This window comes from Erythrolamprus reginae, chromosome 3 (genome assembly GCF_031021105.1).
Source record: "Erythrolamprus reginae isolate rEryReg1 chromosome 3, rEryReg1.hap1, whole genome shotgun sequence".
Taxonomy (NCBI): Eukaryota; Metazoa; Chordata; class Lepidosauria; order Squamata; family Dipsadidae; genus Erythrolamprus; species Erythrolamprus reginae.
The window spans coordinates 203,917,355-203,941,900 of NC_091952.1; the positions used below are offsets into that span (position 1 = coordinate 203,917,355).

The 24,546-nt window shown below is 37.4% G+C and overlaps 1 protein-coding gene across 2 annotated transcripts in view; it reads left to right on the plus strand.

Moving 5' to 3' along the window:
• TAF4B (TATA-box binding protein associated factor 4b) overlaps positions 1-21,687 on the plus strand; it is a 75,672-nt gene extending 53,985 nt beyond the window's left edge. For both annotated transcript variants that reach the window (XM_070747668.1, XM_070747669.1), the window contains 2 exons: positions 4,072-4,191; positions 20,864-21,687. In XM_070747668.1, the coding sequence (XP_070603769.1) occupies positions 4,072-4,191; positions 20,864-21,007 (264 nt within the window). In that variant the 3' untranslated portion in view covers positions 21,008-21,687. The remainder of the gene's footprint in view (positions 1-4,071; positions 4,192-20,863) is intronic.
• Positions 21,688-24,546: the final 2,859 nt, after the last annotated feature.

Genomic DNA, 24,546 nt, shown 5'->3' on the forward strand with positions numbered 1-24,546 from the left:
TCTCTCTCTTGCCTTCTTTCTCTCTCACTCTTGTTTTCTCTCTCTCTCTTTTCTTTCTCTTTTGCTTTCTCTCTCTCTCGCTTTCTTTCTCTCTCTTTATCACTCTCACTCTCAAAGCAAAAAGTTGCGAGACCGGAACCTGAGCTTCCTTCTTCGCGGCACACCTGACCATGTCTCGCGGCACACTAGTGTGCCACGGCACACTGGTTGAAAAACACTGCTCTAAAACATGAATATGGCTGCATACTTCCCAGAGACCAATAAGAGCTCACAGATTTGGCCTCCTCTGGGTCCCGTTGACTACGCAATACAGGTTGGCAGGGCCACGGTGGAGAGCCTTTTCTGTGGCCGCCCTAGCTCTGTGGAACCAACTTCGCCCCAATATCCGTACTGCTCTCATCCTGCTGGCCTTTCGCAAAGCTACAAAGATCTGGCTTTGCCGACAGGCCTGGGGGCCATACATTCACAGCTTGATGGCCAGCTGTAAGAACCGTGTGTATCTATATGAGTGTGTTTTTTCTTTTTTTTAATATAATAACTTTTTATGGGTTTTTAGTTTGTTATGTTTTAACCTCAGGTAACTATTCGCCTTCTTTTACTGTTTTGTATTTATTCTTATATTTGTACCGCTGTTGTAAGCCGCCCTGAGTTCTTCAGAATTGGGCGGCATGTAAGTTGAATAATAAATAAACAAACAAACAAATAAATAAATAAATAAATATCCCCTTTTTAAAAAAAATTAAGTTACTCGGTATACCCCTTTTAAATAGTTATTTCAGACCCATTGTAGAAAGAAGTCAATACAGGTAGTCCCTGACTTACAACAATTCATTTTGCGACTGTTCAAAGTTACAATGCCACTTAAAAAAGTGACTTATGACTGTTTGTCACAATTACGATCTTTGCAGCCGTCCCCATGATCATGTGATCAAAATTCCTTTGCTTGGCAACTGGCGCATATTAATGATCGTTGCTGTGTCCCAGGGTCATGTTATCCCCCTTTATGATACAAAGTCAATGGAGAAGTCAGATTCACTTAACAACCGGGTTACTCATTTATCAGCTGCAGCCATTTCACTTCATAATTGAAGCAAAAAAGGTGGTAAAATGGGGCAAAATTAATTTAATAAATATCTCACTTAATAACCAAAAATTTAGCATCAGTTGTCATAAGTCGAGGACTAGATGTACAACATTTCAGTGCTGAGAGAACACTGCTTGTTTTGTGTTGTACGTAGAAGGATAAGATCCTTGCAGAAGATTTCCAAGACAATAGATTTTTAATGGTAGCAATAACCAATGATTGGGAGTTGATGATTACATATTTCTTCTTCTTCTTTAGGAAAAAAATGAATGCGTGTTTATCTCAACTTTAGATAATGGGAAAGTAGTATTGTTTTTCCAAGATAGCAAGCAGCACCTTTTCCCAAGTCTCCATCAGATGGCACTGGCCTTTCATTTGCTTGAACTAGTTTTCTTAATCTGTGTGGCTCCATGCTTTACTTGCACAGCACACATAAAAGCATAGGTGGCTGGAGAATTCTGGGAGTTGAAGTCCACAAGTCTTGTCAAGTTTGAGGGTCCCTGCATTAAAGCATAACAAATCTTTGTGCTGAACTCTAAAATGTTAATGCATGTGTTAAATGACATTAAAAAGATTAGTTCTACAATGTGGATGTTCATTCCTTCTCTTTGATCTTCTATGAATATCCTACTCTAAGGATCTGCAAAAGTCTTTCCCATTCAGTACCATCAAATTCATATATTCAGTTTATTATATGCAATGTCTCCATTAAGCTGATAACAGTTTCCTACTCATCCTTATCATCACAGTTACTTCCTGTTGCAGTTCTGTCTTCATTAGGGTAAGCACACTTCAACCTTGTAGGATTTGCTTTCTATTCTATTTCCCATAATATGACTTGTTGATTTCCTCTAAGTTGCAAAATGCTTGTTTCTATATTGGTGCTATTGCAAACATCTCCCCCCCCCCCCCCCATCTTTATAGATAATCAATTATTATTTTCAGCCTCTAAAAATAGTATTTTGGACCCTTTTCAAAATGCCAGCAATGATAGTCTGAAAATAAATTTAGGTGTTCCATAAAACAGCTAGTATTAAAAATATGTTTGCAAATATACAATTAAAATCAAAATATGTTTATTTTTATATCTATTTTAATCTGTCTGTATCAATCACAAATATTAATACAAGTAAAATGTTGCTTTTAGGTTTTTAGTAGTTTGGAAATAATTTTTACCTATTTAACGGGTAGCTTTACAAATGTAATTAAAATTAGATGATGTAAGCATGCTACTGTAGGGGAAGATTCTGTAGAAGGACAAAGTAACTTTACTACAACCCCAAACCCTCATTTCAGTGAGATTTTCCATGACCAGTTGCTAAACTCTCTCCCTAAACTCAGTTTATATATCTACTCTAGTTAGATACATTTGTAAAACAAGAAAAGGTTATAAAAGTGAAGATAAATAAACTGAGTTTAGCAACTGGTCATGGAAAATCACACTGAAGAACTAGAGTATGAGGATTTGGGGCTGTAGTAAAGTTACTAGGGATTCTGCCTAGTTGACACATGCCATTATTGTTAATTCCTCATAGTAAATGGATGAATAAGTGATGGTGATAGATGAAAATGAGTTTTACTGAACATTGGAGATTGTTCTGTATTTTTTCACAGGATAAATGTAAGATAATGTTTTAATGTTCAGATAGATCCTAATGCATCTGTCTCAAGCTCAGGATTTCAACTTTCAGTTTCCAGCCTAGTGTTTTGTCAGTTATAATCCAGATACATCTGGAAAGAATTGGTTTGGGGGAAAGCATACCTAAAGGGGAACAAAATCATGTTTCAGTTGACCTGGCAACAAACCTTGGTTTGTATAGACATTTTAAGATAGCATGAGTCTTTAAGTAACATGTAGATAACACATTTGCACAAAAAGTCAATGGAAGTGAAGGTGATGCAGTGAACTTTTGTAAATGTGAAAAATTGAATTTGTGTAAGATAGACAACCCCCCCCCCCCCCAAATCCTTTAATGCCGAATAGAGTATAGTTCCTTTTTTAAATTCCTTTGTGTGACTGTAGCTTGGCTGCATAACTATCGAGAAGGGCTTTAAAAATATACCTCTACTTTATTTGTGCTTCAGGTCAGATTAACCAAAATGGTTATTGTGTCACCTAGAAACTACTTGATTGCTTCAAGACTAGACTTTTAAAACCCTATATATTATTATTAAAAAGGCCAGGAGCAACAAAGACCGTTTTACCATTTCTGCAATGTTTTCATGGCAATTTGATCTTTACACAGGTTTTTAAAAAATCTTTGTACTTGGAGCTGATGGAAAAATCGAAGAAGGGAAATGGTTTTGAAACGCTTTCTCTATGGCTTCTGATTGCCTTTTTTTTTTTTTTGAGTGAATATATAAGGATGAAGGTAGAAGTATCAGTTAGCTTTTGGGTACTTGCTTTATTTATTTTAAGAATTCACATCTCCCATATTCCTTGGTAACTGATGTTTATCACATTAGTTCTGTTAGGCGATAAAAGCACATATATGTGACTCACATGGACAAAGTTGTCTGGCTTATAACAGCATTTATATATACGAATAGTGTAGCTATTTGAGCTTTTTTAAAGCAGTCCCCTGAATGGAATCTTAAGTAAATATTTATATTTCAAAGCTGCCGTCTGCAAGAAAGAAGCTAAAATACCTGTAGCAAAACCAAAAATTACAGTAAAATCTGGTGCATAAAGTAACTATTTTAAAATAATACCTTGATTGAGCTGACTGCATTAACAGCTTTGGACCACATTTCTTATATGAGAAAAATCCTACTGGAATAATTTAATGTACAGTAAAGAGGGATCTTGTGAATGGTTCTGTCCGAGTGTGATTCCAACCCACTTTTCTTCTTATTTGTATGTATTTTAAGACCAATAAAACTTCCCTGCTATTTAAAGAGCAGGTCAAAGGGGGGGGGGGGGGTTGATAAAGAATAGCTTTCATTATATTCAGATTTATTTTTCCATAACTTTGTCTTACTCTTAGATGCAACAATTAGAATTTGCAGAAATGCAGCAAAGGGACGCTAACCGTGCAGCCCTGGAAGCCCTTGGCCCAAGAAAGAAGAGACCATTGGATTCGTCTGTTTCTTTTTCTGGACTTGAGGTTTGTAACTATGCTTTTTTTCCTCTCTGCTGCATTATCTTTACTAGCTGAACGCTTATTTTTTGTAAAGGGTATGGTCTGCTCACGAAATTCTTTTATAGTAGAATATTTTATCAGTTTCCTAGAAATCAGCCCTGTGAACAATGTGGTGGCCTGGTGGCAAAGACGGTCACCTTCTGTTGGAAGGTTGAGAGTTCAATCTTAGGTAGTGTAGATGTTCCACTCCTAGAGCGCAAAGGAAAAAATCTGCTGCGAACTACACATAGTGTCAGGAAAGGGTATCCAGTGAGTAAATGCTCATCTTCCTCCAATCACCTTGACTCTACCCCAAATTAAGGGATTACAGGATTGTAAAAAGAGATGTGTTTTTAATAAGAATCAGTCCTCTATTTGGCATCCAAGAGAACTGGACTTGATTATGTGGTGGTCTGTGAAGGAATTATTCCAGTAATACTGCAGCAAAACATATTATTAAGGAAGATATATATAAACAAAGGTTATAGAAATTTTTATGTAGAAGCTTCCTATAAAATTCTTATGGGAGTTGCACTATTGGTTTCCCAGTGTGAAAAATAGTTGGAATGGTCCAATAATATAGAAGAACACCCATTATTCCCTTTGAAAGCCCATCTACCCACCCTACAAATGATCGTATAAAGCTTTCATCAGTAAATCCTAATAATTTTGGCTGTGCTCCTAATACATTTTCATACACTGATATCAACAGATTGAAATTGACTTTTTTCCCGAGAAACAAGAATGCTTCCACCTGTTAAAAACATATCCCAGACAAAGCAAATAAAAATATTTTCTCACAGGGTCTCTTTAATTATTGTCATGATTTTTAATACTTTTGATTGAAGTGGACTCAGATAAGTAAATGAAAGGAGGACTAGAATTGGCAGTTCACATTATTGTAGGTTCATCTGTCATGGGTTTAGTTTGAATGTGCCTCCAAATGTTTTCAGTCCATTGCTTAACAAACATAGCGCTTACATTCTGAGCCTTAGTTCAGCAAATTACTAATCTACTAAGGGAACAGAAGGCCTGTTTGATATTTCTGGGTAGGGAGTCTGTGTCTACATATTCCCACAGCTTCAGATGCTCAAAACATGCCCCACAGCTTTGAATGTAGACTTCTGTCATTAAAGTTAATGTTTAATTTGACAGGGGAAACTACACTCTGAATAATTGTATTAACTGTATTAAATATAATTTATGTTATGTTTATATTTATTTATTTTACTCTAAATTCTTTTCCCTGGTCTCTCTACTTAGGATTTATGGCCACCAAAACCTTCCCATGTTGTATTGGAAAATCACTCTTAAGAGATTGTTATTTTCTGATCAGGTTCCTGATCAATTTTTTAAAAAAATAATTTTTGATTTCTCTGGGCGTTTTTGATTGTTTGGGATCCCACTGCCACTTGGTTGTTTCCTAGCTTCTGAAAATAATAACTGTATGCGATAATTAGACTTGGTAGATCTCTAGATGAGGTTATTTCCTTTGTAGAAACCAATTGGGCAATCTGCCATCACTGGATCTCGGGACTTAAAAGTGTTTTCCTGAATAGTTTTGTTTTATTGCCAAGAGTCATTAAGGTTAAGGATTTGCAATTACCACTTTCTCTATCTACCAGTAATTCAATATTTCAATACCACAATTGTGCTTATGTAGCAAGAATGGCAATGAAATAACAGAGAGAGTAATCCAAGGTTTGCGGAAACCCCAAAAAATTAGAGGGAGAAAGAAAACCTAGTTTGAAAGGAAAGAGAATCTTCAGAACAGCCAGTGGATATTGTGCAGAATGTAACTAGACAGCTGTGATCCTAACAGAAACCAGCTGTCCTCTAGCATTTTTGCATGACTATCAATGTGTGAGTTTCTACAGTTCTCAACAGCAATACTAAATATACTTTTCTATATTAAACTTGCTTGGCTTCAATTTACCAGATAGATTATGGAGTTTTTCTACTTGGAGGAAGCAGGGTTTTGAAAATCGACAATGGCAGCAGCTCCTTAAAACCCACCTCTGTCGTCAGGCATGGGGGAATTGAAATTTTTCCCTTCCCCCTAGGCTTATAGAATTTATACATGGTGTGCTTGTTTGTATGATTGGTTTCTTAAATTTGGGTTTTTTAGATTATTTTTAATATTATATTTGTTTACACTGTCTTCTTTATTGTTGTTAGCCGCCCCGAGTCTTCGGAGAGGGGCGGCATACAAATCTAGTAAGTAAGTAAGTAAGTAAGTAAGTAAGTAAGTAAGTAAGTAAGTAAGTAAGTAAGTAAGTAAGTAAGTAAGTAAGTAAGTAAATAAATAAATAAATAAATAAATAAAATCAATGACAATGATAAAAATAAATCATAGGTAGACTAATTGTCCTTTCCCTTGCTACTCTGTGAACTGTGGAGTAGATTTCTGGATCATGGTGGCTTTAAAAAGACCTCTGCAGATAAAAATGTGGAATATTGAAAAATTGTGAAATAGAATCTCCAGTATGTTAAGCATTCAGAGTAGATATGTGAGCAGAAGACCAACCAGCTAGCCCACAAAAGCAAATTAACACACCAGTGAGAAATATTAACTTGCCTTTGAGCTTGGGTGTATAATTTTAATAAATTAGTAGCTATCTTATTTATGTGTATAGAATGAGCTTTTATCTCCCTTAATTACTGCTGAAAGATTTGAAATTATGAGCTTGGTGCAACAGCTTTCCCAGGTCCCTCCCATCACAATTAAACTTTTCATTAGGTAAATCATTATGTTTACTATTAAGCAGGAAGAGGCTGCATAAGTGCAAAGTAGTAATTATTTCTAGCTTTTCCTTTCGTATAATGCTAGAGGGTTTGTAATGGGTGCCCCTTGGACATATTCTTGCTGTCGCTGATGTGACTCCTTTCTTATTAAACCCTCCTGGTGTAATCCTATATAACACTATTGATGCAAATGCCCCTGGCAATGGAGTCATGCATCAGAACAATAGAATTCAACATTTTGTGCTACATGAGCAGAAGTACATTTAGGCATACTGTAGTTGTACTTTGCATAAGATGCCTAGGAAACACAGCAATTTCAAGTTAATGATTTTATTAGTTATATAGGGATGTACAAGTTACTTGAGATAGTAAAATGCAAATCAGAGTTTACCAGAGTAGGCTCTAAACAAAGAACAATGAGAGCAGCAATGAGGTATACCTACAAACTTGTAACTATTGTGCTAAGGGTACGGGTTTTTAGATTAAGCAGCCTTGCTTTTCATTTTTGGCCATACAGAGAAGCCATGTGTGTTTTATAGAATAGAATAAATAGAATAGAATAGAATGAAATCAGAATATCCCCCCCCCCTCAAAAGTGACTTTGATAAATAAGCTTGTGTCTTGTAGGGAGAGGGGATTAGTAATAGATTTGGCTAAGCATTTCTCTAAAGATTTTTTTTAGAAAGAAAAGTGAGGAGGGTGAATCAGTGGTATGATTTTCTGTAGAATCCACTTTAGCTTGTCAGATCTAGAGATCTTAAAGAGCCAATGGCAATTATCCAATCCAGTTGACACCAAGATTCATAAAAGTCCTTTGAAATGCTGGAAACTTATTTCATGTATTATATACTATTCTTTCTCACCATAAGATACTACAGTTTATAGTATTGGCTGCTTGCCAGAAGTGTATTTGAACTGTTCCATGAAAGTATTCATCTTCAGATGAAGTGATGCTGATATGTTGGAAATGAATATAAGGATATGTAGAGACAAGTGTAACTAAGAATATTTCATAATTATTAGGTAATTTGGAAATCTTGAAGCAGAATGCTTGCATTGCAGGCATAACAAGGAAAACAAAACATCCTGATATGTAAACCAAATGTTGTTGTGTTCAGCAAAGAAAGGAGGGCCTTGAAGTAAAATATTGCTCAAGGGTCTGTACACACTAATTGCATATTTTCAGAAAAGTGGGCTAACTTAAATACGTAGAACTGAATAACTTGAATGCAAGGATGCATTTTCTAAAGGAGATAAATGTCAGGAATAAATTAGTTTCACACATGTGTATCCCACCTCCAGTTACTGATCTTATCAATAAAGAGTAAGGTAGTGCTAATTTCCCCAAAGCATGCTGTGAATTTTAGCATATATAGTCCAAAGTGTAATAAGCTATCTTTTGTTTCTGTCCTGTGGGTCCACGTAGCAAGTCTCTTAAATAGCTCTCTGGGCTTAGTGGAAGATGTCACTTATTCTTTAGCCCAAGGATACCCAAACTTGGCAACTTTAAGACTTGTGGACTTCAACTCCCAGAATCCTCCAGCCAGCTTTGTTGGCTGGAGGATTCTGGGAGTTGAAGTCCACAAGTCTTAAAGTTGCCAAGTTTGGGGACCCTTGCCCAATACACCTCTCAGAGACCTATAAAAATATTTGGACATGAACCAAAAAATAAATAAAAAAGTAAAATTGTCTCCTTCTCCTGCAGGACTGGTATAAGGGCTCTTCAGCTTCAAGGAAACATTTAAGTTGAATGCTAAGAATGAAGAAACTCTGAAGCTTTATATAATATGTCAATAGCTTACTTTGACTACTAGATTAACCGTAGCAGTTTATAGGGATTTGTCACATTCCCCAAACCCACTCATGAAAATCCATGGAGTTGAATTAATACAAATTTGGGAATTCATGATTAAGACATTGTAAAAACTTGTGTTTCAAAGAGGAATTATCCTCATTGCATCTCCAACAAATGTTCTTTCCTATACAAAAATAATGGTGACCAATAGAATAGAACAAAGGTCATCAAACCCAAATTTATGCAGAAATTTGTTTTGGAACTAAGGTTGTTCAGATAGGCTCATCGATAATAATAATAATATAAGAAGAAGAAGAAGAAGAAGAAGAAGAAGAAGAAGAAGAAGAAGAAGAAGAAGAAGAAGAAGAAGAAGAAGAAGAAGAAGAAGAAGAAGAAGAAGAAGAAGAAGAAGAAGAAGAAGAAGAACAACAACAACAACAACAACAACAACAACAACAACAAGAACAACAACAGAATTGGAAAGGACCGTGAAGGTCTTCTAGTCCAACCCCCTGCTTAGGCAGGAAACCTTACACTACTTCAGACAAACGGCTATCCAACATCTTCTTAAAAACTTCCAGTGTTGGAGCATTCATAACTTCTGGAGGCAAGCTGTTCCACTGATTAATTGTTCTAACTGTCAGGAAATTCCTCCTTACTTCTAAGTTGCTTCTCTCCTTGATCAGTTTCTACCCACTGCTTCTTGTCCTACTTTCAAGTGCTTTGAAGAATAGCCTGACTCCCTCTTCTTTGTGGCAATCCCTGAGATATTGGAACACTGCTATCATGTCTCACCTAATTCTTTTTTTTTTCATTAAATGAGACATAGTTCCTGCAACCATTCTTCTTATGTTTTAGCCTCCAGTCCCCTAGTCATCTTTGTTGCTCTTTGCACTCTTTCTAGAAATCTCAGCATTCTTCTTACATTGTGGTGTCCAAAACTGAATGCAGAATTACAAGTGTATACATTTTAATACATTTTAAGTATTATTTTTGTTATAAAGTTTAAGGTTGTCATTCTTGCTATGTAAATTAATGCACTGTTCTATTTTCTGGGAAATATAGGAACATATTGTTGTGAGCTGCTCTGAGTCTTCGGAGAGGGGCGGCATTCAAATCAAATAAACAAACAAACAAACATACATACATACATACATACATACATACATACATACATACATACATACATACATACATACTGTTCTGTCTGGGTTCCCCCAGACCTCAACACCAACTGGAAAAAACAGCCAGACACTCTGGTAAAAGCCAAAAGTATTTTATAACTGGAAAAAATAAGCACAGAGGAAAACCTGTTCTTCCCAACAGACAGGATATAATACGGTACAGCAGGGTCCTGATGTCCAGACAATACAGCAAGCTTCTTGCTGGCACCCCCCCCCCCCCAAGGTTTCAATAGTCAAAGGCACAAACCAGGATTCCAAGACGCCAAAGTTCACAATCAGGTCCCACGACTCTCAAAGATAAAACTCCACAAGCCAGGAAGGGTGGGTCTGCCTTTTAGCCTTTCCCAAGAGCACCACACCCAAACCCAGCTGTTGCCACTTTAATGCTGAAAGTATTTAGCCAATTGATTCCGTCTCTGAGTAGCTCTTCGTTGTCGCAGATCAATTATGGCTTGTGCACTTTCCTCTAAGGAATCCAGGCTGCTTGCTGGGGAGAGCTCCCCCTGGTGGGACTCTGGCTGTCCTCCCTCTTCTTCAGCCTGGGATTCCTCCTCCTCGTCTGTCTGCACCTCCTGTTCCTCAGCCTCTCCCTCTGAGCTGGAAACCGACAGAAGGTCAGCCGTTCCCGGAGGGGCCTCAGACGGAACCACAACACATACATACATACATACATCTAATTTGGTATTCCTCTTATTTCTTGGCACATGATTTCAAAATGATTTCTTAATAACAAATATTTATGGAAACAAATAGTAGGTTTCTTATTTTAAAGGATTTAACCAGTTGTTCTAGTGCAGTGATGGCGAACCTTTTTTCCTCAGGTGCCGAAAGAGTGTGCATGTGTGCTATCACACATGCACGAGTGCCCCACACCCATAATTCAATGCCCGGGGGAGGGGCAAAAACAGCTTTGCCCACCCCCCGGAGGTCCCCTGGAGGCTGGAAATGGCCTGTTTCCTGACTTCTGGTGGGCCAGTAGGCTGATGTTTTGCCCTCCTCAGGCTCCAAAGGTTTCCCTGGAGCTGGGGGAGGGTAAAAATGCTCTCCCCCACCCTCCCAGAGGCTCTCTGGAAGGCAAAACCACCCTCCCAGAGCTTCTGTGCAAGCCAAAAATCACCTGGCCAGCATACATATGCAGGTTAGAGCTGAGCTAGGGCAACAGCTCGCGTGCAAGCAGATATGGCTCTGCGTGCCACTTTTGGCACTCATGCCATAGGTTCGCCATCACTGTTCTAGTGTCTGGTATCTTAGAAACCGCAAATGATGCTAGTCCAAACAAATGTTCTACTATCCATTACAACAGATGTATTGAATTACGTCTAATAGACGGTATTTATCACTTAGCAAAGCATACGTTAAAAATTCATCTACATATTTCATGGATATGTATGTATGTATGTGTATAAGTATGTATGCTTGCATGCATTTCATTATATTTTCACTTGGCCTGGAAATCAGATGGAGAAGTTCCATTCTAGAGCTAACTGATATATTGATGGCAAACTCCACCTCTTTTCCTTTCATGCTCTCTGCTTTTCCCCCCATCCATCTTTTTGCTTATCAGATTGATGTATTATTCTCATTGTTTTTCTTTGTTGTTGTTTATTTATTGTTCTATTATTTTACTTCTCTTTACACTTTTTTCATTTTTCTTATTTTAATGTTGTTAACTGCCTTCAGTAGCATGGCGAGATAAGTGGTAAATAAATTTAATAAATAAATTTAATTAACCAAAGCCTTGTATATATAGGTAATCACTACATAATGTGAATATAGGTTTTGTATTTTCTAAACCAGTGCAATAACAAAAATAAAGCTTAGGCTTACAAAAAGTACAAATATAAATGAACATAAGCTTTGTTACTCTAGATTAGAAGGTGAAATGAATGATTGTTGTTGTTAGTTGCAGTTTTTTGAGACTTCAGGAGTTTTCATTTCAGGAAGCAACTTGAATCTTGCATCCCTTAATCTCCCTTTTTGTCTTTTCCCGTTATGCCGGAGACTAGCATAATGATCCTATTTCCTGTATTTCTGAAATGATGATAATGCTCGATAATTTGCCTTTTAAAAGTAGTTTATCCTGTCACATATTTTTCTTTTTCAAAAGTGATGAAATTTGGACTTTAGTATTGGTTTCTGTTAATAGTGCAGTTCATGGAAAATCATAAAACGCCATGATGGTTATTGGCATTTCATATTCAGTATATCTCATCTCAGCCTCCGATAGCTGTCAAACTCTATAAGTGCAACCTTGATCAGGAGAGCTTTATTGAAGGATGATAGTACTGCAACAATCTGACATGCATGTTTATTGACAAATTATATTGGTTACTCCAGATGAAAATTTGTCAACATGATGAACTAGAAATACGTTTTTCTTTTTTTGTGGCCCTGATTTTTTTATGTAAAGTTGAGGAGGAAAAGATAGATTAGAATCTACTGCAGATGTATTTGTTGATCTTGCATAAGATGTTTGATTTCTAGTAGTTTAACAAATATCAAGCTTAAAAAGTTTCAGTTAACCTTATATTAGTAAATGCTTTTCCCTCTTCTGCTTTGTTTTTGTTTTTCATCTGTAAAATAAGCCTACATGCCTTTATGCCAATTTTGCCAATTAAATTTTAATAAATCCCTGGTCTACTAATAATTCAGAGGGTAACCCAACTCAATGTCAGCATTCCAATAAACACCCCCAATGAAATAAAACTCCAAGGCTAGAAGTTTCAATTTATTACAGATGTCAGGTTGGCGACATTTGGGAAAACCCGAGTCTGAAAGCTTCTGGGTTTTCTCCACCCAAGCGAAAATTCAAGTCCCTGCCCAGCACCCACATGTCCATCACACGATCCAATCAGGGACCATCCCAAACTGAAGATGCCTCCCAGTCACTTCATTGCAGCTGCAGGGCACAGCAGCCTTGACTTTCTGGAAAGAATGTTATTTAGACTACTATATATCACCTACTCCATATAATTCTCCCTCCCGTTTTCCCACAGTAGGAAATGTGACAGGCCTGAATACAAAAAGGTAAAAGATAGCTTCCAGGCCTGACAATCACCTCACAGGGTTATTATTGTAGGGAAAATAGGACAAGGAAAGAACATTAGGTAGGTTTATTATCTTGTGTTATTTATAAAAAATAATAAAGTTGATATTATAATAATAAATAAATTAACTATTTTAAAAATTATTTTGCATGACCCTTGTGGGAAACCTAGTCTTATTTTAATTTTTTTTAACTAAAAACAAAAATACATATATATAAAGCCGGAAATCTACTCCGTTATAGTCTAGTTATTCTGAAAGAATACACAGATTAACGGTTGCAGAAAATTTGTTTCTCTGGGGAGCAAGAAGCATGTTAACATGCGAATCATTTCAATTAACTATGAAATTCCCCTTTGTGTTAGATGCATCTTGAGCATCTCATACTCATCATTCATGCCTAATTGAGATGCATTTCATTAAAGTTTCTAGAAAACAACAAATATAATAGTTAAATGTAATTGGAAGAACTAATGTAGTTTTATTAGAGGCAAGCAGAATTTAGAAGGTTCTAAACTTAGTAGCAGTTTTGGGTTTAGGCTACTTTTGTAGCCCTAAAAACTATGCCTGTATAGTAAATAGAGCTGTTCCAGGCTGCAATTCATAGGTTTGAGCATTGTAACTCACTAGCAGAATATTCCTGTTTTTCAGAAGTAGGAGCTTAATTATATTGTATGAAAGATCTCTGCAATTTAAATGACTAATTGTATTGTAGCTTTGGGCTAAACATATTGATAACATAAATGTTGATGGCAACTCCAAGGTCAAGAGACTTATAATTTTGATTATAGTGCTTAAATGATCTGGCAAAAAGTCAAAATACTTCAGTTTAATAATTGTCTATTAAGGCAACATGACATATTTTGTACAGTATTTGTTACCCCCAGGTACAGATTAAAGATCTGATGTAGCCACAGAAAGTGACGTGCATATATGAATCTTAGGCATAGCGGAGAATAAACTGTCACCATATTTGCAGTAATTTGTCTCAATATGTAAAACATTCTGCTGGTTACACTTGAACCAATTTGTAGAAATGTCACAGAGGAATGGGGCAGAATGTTGTATAGCTGAATACTAATACCCTTTTTTCTAACTTTGACAGTTTTAACTCAGTTCCAACGGAATTGAAGATAAATGGTCCTTAATGTACATATTTATTCCTAAATTATTTAATGTATTTCAATATTCAGATACTTTTTGCATTGTAGTGTGATTTGTCCCCATAATGCAAAAATAAATAACATATAAAACTAAGAGATAAAAATTAAAAAAGAAGAAAAGTGAACAGAAATAGAAAAAGGAAAAAAACCCAAAATAAAGTCCATTGCAAGTGTTTTCAACATCAAAATTTCTTCCCAAAAGAAAAAGTTTCATTTTACTTTAGGATTCTGGAGTGTTCCTCACCCAATGACACTAATCTCCCTTCTATATCTATTCCAAATTCCTGAAGAAATAGAAAGTTTCAACCAGTTTTATTATTTTGGATTAAATCAGTCAGTTGTGTTTCCTGATATTAGCAGGGAAAATATACTTTCCCAAAAAGTAGATTATATCAACTGTTCAGAGTGGCTTAATTAAATTGCTGACAGTACACTTTTTTAATACCACTTTTATATTTTACTAAAATTGCTGCATGCTTTTTACATCATTTATCAAACTTCAAAGTGCTTGGACTTAAATGGTTTCAGCTATGCTTCTAAGCAAAGGTTGACGTTAATTTAAGTTCCATATCATTAAAAGGTCTCAGATAAAAATGTTTTCTTACTCCACTTCCTATCCAAAACATTTTCCCTTGAAGCAATTTGCAATATAATGTTAAAAGTGCTATGTTTACTTTGGACATGGGGTACAGACTATGTGAAGACTAGTATTGTATTCATTATATACTTTTTAAAAAGTCGATCAACCCAGATTTTCTAGAATAGGGATAAGAGCCATGGTCAAGTAACCTTCCTAGGACAGAAGTGAAAAACTAGCAACTACTAATAGATTATTGAAATATAGGCATTTATTTATTGTTAGAGTTGCTGCCTTCTCCGGGTCCCGTCAACTAAACAATGTCGGTTGGCGGGCCCCAGAGGAAGAGCCTTCTCTGTGGCGGCCCCGACTCTCTAGAATCAGCTCCCCCCAGAGATTAGAACTGCCCCTACCTTCCTTGCCTTTCGTAAACTCCTCAAAACCCACCTTTGTCGTCAGGCATGGGGGAACTGAGATATCTCCCCCGGGCCTATACATGTTTGTATGTATGTCTGCTTAATAATGGGTTTTTAAAAATATTTTAAATTGTAAATTATTAGATTTGTCATGAACTGTTTTATTGTGTTGTGAGCCACCACGAGTCTACGGAGAGGGGCAGCATACAAATCAATCAATAAATAAATAAATAGAGTTGAAAGGGACCATGACAGCCATCGAGTTCAACCCCCCGCCCAAGCAGGAACCCTATAGTACACCAGTCAAGTGGCAGTTCAATCTTCTCTTAAAAATGTCCAGAGTGTTGGAGTTCGCAAAGTCCGCTGGTAGGTTGTTCCATTGGTTGATCGCTCTGACCGTCAGAAAGTTCCTCCTTATCTCCATGTTGAATCTCTCCTTGGTCAGCTTCCAGCCGTTGTTCCTTGTCCAGCCCTCTGTGCCCTGAAGAATAAAGTGATCCCCTCCTCTCTGTGACATCCCCTCGTATACTTGTAGACTGCTATCATGTCCGCTCTGGCCCCCCTTTTCTCTAGGCTATCTACCCATTTGTAGATCATGTCCAGATGTATGATACTGTGAAGAGAATTCAAATCCAAGAGTTGGAAGGGCACCATTTAGGCACTGAGTTCAACTCCCTTACTGCAGAAATCCAAACAAATATCTCTGATATCTGCCCAAACTTTAGCAAAACACATTCAATAAAAGAGAGCCATCAACTCTGCTAGTTGACCCATTGTCAAACAGGCCCTATTGTTAGAAAATTTTTCCTAATATTTAATCAATTTTATATACACAGTATTTTTTTTAAAATAGTGGAATTTTAAGAATAGGAATAACTGCTCTACTGTGGTCATAAACAGAGTATCCAGAATGCCTTGGAGATCTGCTTCACCCCTAATTCTGTGCAGAAATCCACCACTACTAATCCCCTGAGATCTGTAACCTTGCAGTCTATGTCTACTGCTATTGTATCTGCACAGTTTTTTTCTAGCCTAAAGATGCTGAATTCCACCAGTTATTCCTTATAAATATGTCGATGAAGATTCTCAGTCATCCAAGTAGAGTTGCATGGAATTGAGTTGTGGCAACTGACTTCTTATTGGTTCGAAATGTTTCATTGCTTATCCAAGTAGCTTCTTCAGTTTACATATACTGTATTTATTATAATGTTTTCATTTCAGAATCCTTGTGTTCTTGATTCTGAACCCTTACCCACACTTTGTTATTACTATATTTTTTGTAAAATGTGATGCTCATAATTATCTAGATGCAGTATATGACCAATGCAGAAAAGAATAAAAGGAATTATTTATTTTGAACATTTTACATTTGGCAACCTAAAATTTCTTTTTTTGCAATTATATTATATTGTGGGCTTATATTTAACTCATAATTGCCCAAAATACCTAGTTCCTTTTTGTTAGTATTATTGTCTGATATGGTCCCTTTAATCTTGTATTCATATCTTTGATTTTTTTCTATCCAAGGGGTAGGACTTTGCATTGTATTTTCTGAAATACATTTTGATGATTTCTGCCAATGGTCCTCCTGTATGTGATCATTCTGGACAACACTTCCTTCCAGCTTAATGTAGAATAGTTAATAGATATTAGTGATTTTTGATCGCTCAGTCAGCTTTAGGATTTAGCTCATACCAAAAAGTATAATAATTCATCTCACTTTCTACTGTCTGCTTCATCAGAATCTAATAGGACACTTCATAGAATAATGTATTCTATTTTAGTAGAATATGTTAAAGTCAAGATTCACTATGTTTACCACATTCATTTGTAGTCAACTGAACTGATCACTATTTTTTTCACTGTAGTGACAAATCCTTTGCAGGCAATCTAACAAAGATTCTGGTGGCCTCTGAAAGGCCAACAACTTACTAAATGACTTTTATATTTCTAGGAAAATATAATATGCATTTGCTGATGGAGGGAGAGGGAAATGGTGAAAGTAAAAATAAGTAATTACTGTATTTGAGAAGTGGGCATTCTAACCTGATTAAATGAGTTGATTGTGTTGTGAGAACGTTATACCCTGCTTTAGCTATATATTTATTGTAAGTATTTGTTTTGTACTTTTTATTTTATTGGTTTTTTTACTCATTGTAAAATTGATAAACTTTATGAAGTCACAATGTGAGTGCGATCTTAGCATTAATAAGTAAACCTTTTTCTTTACTGTTCATAATGAGCATTACATGTCTTTTACATGTCTTTTCTGAATATATTTCAGAAACATGTTCAGACTGTCATTAGCTTTATGTATAAATGTTAAATTCAATGGATTCCAAATACATTAAAGTTTGTGACTCAATTGTAACTGAAGCAGAAATGGAAATATTGACCAGCTTTGGAGGAAAAAGAAGCTGCAAGGATTTGAAATCATACACTTCCCTCAAATGGTTGCCTGTTTTATTTGCTGTGCATCTGAGCAAGCCAAATCCTGATAGAACTTGAAGTCCTTTGCAAATACAAGTGATAAATATGGTAGTATTTTTCTGGTGGCAAACATGTTTTTTCTTTTTAATCACACTTTACTTTTAAGATATAGGTATTAATAGAGGCAACAAGCTGCCTTAGTAGAAAAACTCCATAGGTTGTGTGAATAAGGAAGAGGGTCATAGTATTCTACAGAACAAATATTAGGTAGTGATACTTAAGTGGCCCTTTTCAACTCATTAAAAGATCTGGTTGCACTTGCCATCTATGGGCAGATTGCCTACAGATGTACAGACAAGTTTAATTAAATGTGGGTGGGTTTTTTACAATATGAATACTGTAGGTGAAAAAGTAGTGTATATGTTGTGGTCCGCCAGCAGCCTGCAGCAGAGCCGGACAACAAGGAGGCTGGGGAGAAACATCGGCCAGGCCTGGAGTCTGGAGAAGGCTTTTTTTAAATTAATATTTGTATTGCTTTTTATAATATAAAACACACACACAACATATAACATATACATGGAAATTTGGAAAAAATGGCAGGGGAAAATAGGATTATATAAATCAAAATTGTCATCGATTTATGTAATAAATAAATAATGAAATACATTTAAATAGGGGTATAGGAGAGTTGAAGGCAAGAGGGATAACTAAGTTTAAGTTATATGAGAAGGATGGGAGGCCAAGTAGAAATCGTATAGAATGGTGGCTGGGTAAGGGAAGATGGCTACAAATAAATGCAATCTGAATGAAAGGGAGAATAAAGAAGCACTATTTAGGGATGAGATAGAGCTAGAGAAAATAATAAGAGAAAAAAGTGAGGGTACAAAGGCGCAAGCAAGCAATATATATAAGATGTTAGTGAAGTCAGATGAGGATGTGATCCAAGGATTGACTAAATGGTGGCAAAATGAGATACAAGTAGAGGTGCAAGAGATGGAAAATACAGTAGAGAATACAGTAGTCCCTCACCTATCGCTGGTGTTACGTTCTAGACCTGGCCGCGATAGGTGAAATCCGCGATGGGGAATTTATCGACTGATAGTACTTATTTAAGTATTTATATTGTAATTGTTTGGTAAGTTTTCATTGTTTTAAGTGTTTATAAACCCTTCCCACACAGTATTTATTTTAGATACAGTATTTAAATACAGTATTTACAATTTTAGATTTTTTTTTTTTAAAAAAACCTGCCGATCGAGTTCGGTGGGCTGTTTAAATCTGCCGATCGACTTCCTCAGAAACCCGCGATGAAGTGAAGCCGCAGTAGGTGAAGCGCGGTATAGCGAGGGACTACTGTATAAGGAAAATCAAGAATACAAGAGTTAGGGAAATGAGAGAGAAAATATTACATAAGTGGTATTACACACCTGTTCAACTTGCACACTTTCAGCAGAACGTTAAAGGTATCTGTTGGCATGGGTGCCAAGATAAAGGAGTGCTTATGCATATGCTCTGGGAATGCCCAGTGGTGCAGAACTTTTGGCAAAAAGTGCAAGGGATATTAATAGGATATTAAATATAAGATGGATGATTACTAAGGAAATGGCAGTATTAGTTAAAAGTAGTGAGATGGGAGAATACAGAGAAATAAAACAAGCAGCGATAGAAAGCGCTCAGGCGGTAATAGTCTTGGGGTGGAAAGATGCGACAAAATGGACAATGCAAAATTGGTATATGGTGGACCACATTCAATTCGAGATTATGGGTAAAAGGATGAAACTGATTTGCAACAGCTGATGGGGTGATGGGACAAGGTAAGACGATATATAGCGAGTAGGATCCGAAACCAAGCTATAAGAAGCAAGTTGGAATCACTCTATAATATTTAAATAAATATTTCACTCTTGGGTTTAAATGATTTATACAAGATATACCCCCAACAGGTGGTGGGGTATGATTGATTGTCTGGTGGTGGGCACAATCACTGAGAAGGCTCTGTGCCAGAGACAGGGATTGAGCCCGGGCTATCTGGAAAGTGTGCTGACTCCAGAAACTCAAAGGCTGACATGAGCAAGGCAGAGGAACAGGGGGAATCTGTTCTCAATGCCCGCAGGCACAGAACTGCCAGAAGGCAAGGACAGTTACAGAGGAGGACAAGGACAACTTGGGAGTAAGGCTTGGAGATAATTCACCCCTCCCAAAGGCTATATAAGTAGAGCACACAGAAGTGCACATAGCAGGAAGCAACTGTCAAAGATTAGCTCAATCCTAGGTGATATTCCATTATGTTACCATATAAGGTAAAAGAAAGATGTAAGCATGTTAAACAGTGCTGAGTCATAGGGTATAAACTGCAATCTGATTGGACCAGAGCATTATAAAATGCAAAGCAACTTTACAATGATTGTTGGCTGTTGTTAGTTGGCTGGAGCAGTTTAAGCATGAGTTAATTGAGTTAGAGCTATAGTGTTGATACGGAGAAACCTGGATTGGTTTAGTATCTATGTGTAAGTAAGCTTTACTGCATATTGTTAAAGCAATAAGTATTCCTGTAAATAGAAGACAAAGAGAGAAGATATTTTGATTGCACTGAAGAGTAAAAGTATTTACTATTGTTTTCTATAAAGTGTCTCCATTATTTCTCTGCACTGGTTCCTAAATTGCCACACTATAAATCCTGGTATCTTGAGAGTCCTACTGTGTGGTTCTTTATATCCGGACAGCAACTTTGTTCAACTTGTGTCATTTTAGCTCGGACTCCATATTTGTTTCACCTTGCCAAGTTTCTTGCTAATTGGCCATTGGCAGCTGGTCCAGAAAGATCAAGGTTCATGTGCTTAGCTGCCTTTCTCCAAAAGACTGAGTTGGATTTGTTACATTGTTTGGGAATTATTACAGCTGGGAATGAAAATAATTACTAGCCATTAATATAAAAGAGGTTTTTGAGATGCCATTTTACTTTATTATTTGATCAGGAAGCCTAGGTCAGAACAGTATAACTGTATATGTCTTGAATATTGCATTAGACTAATATACCGTATATAGAATTGTAACTTCATGATTATAAAAGATACATATTTACTTTTATTATTATTTCTTGGGAGCTTGTCAGATTTTTCCCACTTTCTCTACTTATAGCACTTTTTTCTCTATGTATCACTATCACTTTTTTGTTATTAATTTAAAAAGCAATATAAATACATGTAGTGCTTCTTGAGTGGCAAACTTAGCAAAAGTCTATTTTAGCTCAGCAAAGCCCTTTTATACCTCTTAAATGCTTTTCTTGTTTTTCTCCCATCCAGGGCTTTAACAGAACGTCTGGTTTTACGAAACCCTACCTTTGGCCAAGAATAACCCGAATTTGTCTCAGGGACTTGATTTTTTGTCTGGAACAAGAGAAAGAAACAAAGCATTCTCTAATCTTATATCAAACTTTTCTGAAATAGTGGCTAATCTAATTCTACATTTCAGCTTATCATACATTGCCAAAGAACAATTTGTTTGCACTATCCTGAAGTCATATATTACAAGAAATTGTTTGTAAGGTCGTTGTTGAATGTAGCCTGGACATGTGGAAGAGAAAAGGCTTCGGGTGCCTGCTAAGTTCCATGCGAGATACTGTATTAGTATATAAATCCGCAATATTATTCCATGAAATGTGTGCCTTCTAACATTGCAGTTAGTGAAGAATGACGTGATGAATGTATTTAATGACAAACTAGTGCATAGCCTGCAGGATTCAGCCTTCTTGTGTGTCCTAGAGAAACCACCTGGGAGCCAACTAAAAAGTGTCAAAATGCAGGCTATAATTTCCTGCCTGAAAAGAAAGATGGAGAAGAAAGCATCCCTACTGGCATTTTTTGTGTTACCCAGTCCTACCAGACAGATCTGCAAGCAAACTACAGTTGGACAAAGCAATACTTGAAAAGTCAAAGTAATTTTGTGGGACAGTTCATAAGACGGTGGTGGCCCATTCATTTTCAACATTAGATGACTTCATTTGCATATGTATTTGCCTGATTTTAAAGTGTCCTACACAGTTCAAGATGCCCCTTTGATTTCTTTAGAATACAAAGTGATTTCATCTCCATTTTGGGAAAGGAGAGAATATATATATATACCTGTATACTGGTTATCAGGGATCTTCTTGCACAGGTAACTTCAAAATACGGTACAGTGATCCCTCGATTAGCACGGTGTCGATTAGTGCGAAACGCTACAACACGGTTTTTCAAAAAATATTAATTAAAAAATACTCCACGGTTTTTTTGCTATACCACGGTTTTTCCCACCCGATGACGTCATACGTCATCACCAAGAGTCACTTCTCTGTCTCTTTCTCTTTCTTTCCTGTCATTCTCTGCTTCAATCATTTTCTCATTTCTCTTTTTTTCTCCCCTTTTTTCTATCATTTCTCTCTCTCTTTCTTCCTCTCTCACACTCTCTTCCTCCCTTCTCTCTCCCCCCCTCCTGCAAGTAGAAGTCGGGTGTGTTACCGGGAGCTGGAGGTGGCGTGGGGCCGGACACTAGGTGCTGGGGAGGACAAAGGAGTGAACGTAGCTACTGCCTCTCAGCTGCAGAGCCGAATGGGGGCGGAGGCAACAGCGGAGCCCGGCGCTGGGGCCATGCGAGGCTGTTCATCCAGGGGGGCATGGACTGGCAAGTCGCCCTCCTTTCTCTCTCTTTCTCTCTCTTATACCACACCGGTAACAGGGAGAGAAAGAGAGAGAGCGGAGGGCACCTTGCCGGTCCACGCCCCCCTAGATGAGCGGCTCCGCATGGCCCCAGCGCCGCCCAGGCAAAGGGGAAACCCCAAGATCGCTTGCCGCTTGCCGTATTGCAGCGAAGGAGGCGAAGCAAGGCTCCAAGCTGCAATACGGCAAGCGGCAAGCGATCTTGGGGTTTCCCATTTGCCTGGGCGGCGGGAAGACCCAGGGAAGGTTCCTTCAGCCGCCCAACACCTGATCCGCTCCGCAGCACGGCAGCAGCGAGGAGCCGAAGATGGGGTTTCCCCTTTGCCTGGGCAACGGGGAAACCCCATCTTCGGCTCCTCGCTGCTTCCGCGCTGCGGAGCAGATCAGCTGTTGGGCGGCCGAAGGAACCTTCCCTTGGTCTTCCCCGCCGCCCACACGCAAACTCCACCATCTGCGCATGTGCGGCCATGAAAAAAAATGGCGCGCATGCGCAGATGGTGTTTTTACTTCCGCACCACTATAACGCGGAAATCGATTAGCGCGGGAGGTCTTGGAACGTAACCCCCGCGCTAATCGAGGGATCACTGTAATTCTGAAGCCTGATAAAAGCAGGGGGGGAAATAATTTTGCTAGGGCATTTGCAGAATAGCACAAAACTCTCCAGGTGCCATAAGGTTGAATCTTAACTATTAATCCCTCCTGACTAGAGGAATGAAAATGATTGTGATGATAGATCTTCCTGCTATCATTTTTAGCACTTGCCTATGAACATTATTGTGGATATGAAACAATACCACATATGACATGGATGTATATAGCGGAACCTATGAGAAAGACAGCAACTGGAAACTTTTGAAACTGAAGTCTTTATTATAAATAAGAATAATATTTATAGTTTCTCTACATGTTATAAAATGGAAAATACATGGATGGGGGAAAACCCTTGATAAGAAGCACTACTGAAGTTATATTGATTTTCTAATCAAGTAATGGTTTCCTTATTAGAAAAAGGGTGAACTGAGGTAGTTAAACCAATGTAGTAAATTATTTGTGTCTTAATGCATACCAGTATTTATAAAGTGGGCACTCCATGATAAGAATAGAATTTTGATGGTTCAAGGCAAATACGTTTTGTGTAGTAAATGCTTAACTTTTTATTTAAAATGCAGCGTATTTTTCCTGTTTTGCGTAATTAGCTTAAGTGACAAATGTTTCAAATTTATTTTAAATAGTCTATTAAAGTAAATATTTTATTAATTCTAAGACTAATTTCTACATCAAACTGTAAACATGGTACTGCTTCACAGAGCAATCTAGTCATGAAATCCTAACAATTGGGCCCTTACAGCAGATATTCTTAGCAACACTTAGATAATGCCTAAGTGAACATCATTTTGTACCTTAAATGTAGTCTTTTTGTCTGGGGCAAATCTCTGGGACAGCTACATGCAACATAAGCATATATTTGTTTTTCTCACAGATCAAGTCAGGATGAGGGCGAGGCTTATGTCAGAGCATTAAATTAACCCCTTCCCTAATTAAATATACGTTAGTGCCACACATTTAGTTCTCAAATTCTCCCTTTTCCAGACCTGGACAAACTCAGCTCTCTATAATTTATATACTACCACATTCTCAGCTGCCTTGCACTTAAGGTGGAAGCTGGCCTGATTGTATCATCTTACCATAAAAATAAAAATCCCCCAACCTTATTCTAGGAAGAAGAAAAAGACAATTTCATGCAGTTGTCTCCGCAGGAGTCTAGCGATGCCTGTGGCTTCTGTTCTGACCTTTAAAATTAGCCCTGGAAGACGCACATTTTTAATGCAGGAAATGGAAGAAGGGGAACATAAGCAAAGAAGAATGTACAGTATGGTAGTCTTCAGAAAGGCTAGAGCTCAAAATGAGCTGAGGTTTGCAAGGGAAATGGAAAAGAAAGTTCTTTGGGTATGTCAGAACAAGGCCAAAGAGATTGGAGATCTGTTGTTAAGAGAAAATGGTGGTATAGTGAGTGATGCTGAGCAAGGAGAAAAGTTTTGTGCCTGTCTTTTCTCAAGCAGGAAATGAGACGTGGCTAATGACCACTGGGAGAACAAGAGCTTAGGGTAGACAAGGCTAACAGAGAAATTAACTAAGTTAGAGGAGTTCAACTCTACAGATCACAAAATCATTATTTGGGCTTAATTGGGTTTTAGTCTATTACAGCAGCTTAGGTCAAGAGACAAAAGTTTATGCCCTAACCTTTAATGGCTATCTAGAAAAACTGTGCCCTGGGGGCATGGGGGGGAGGG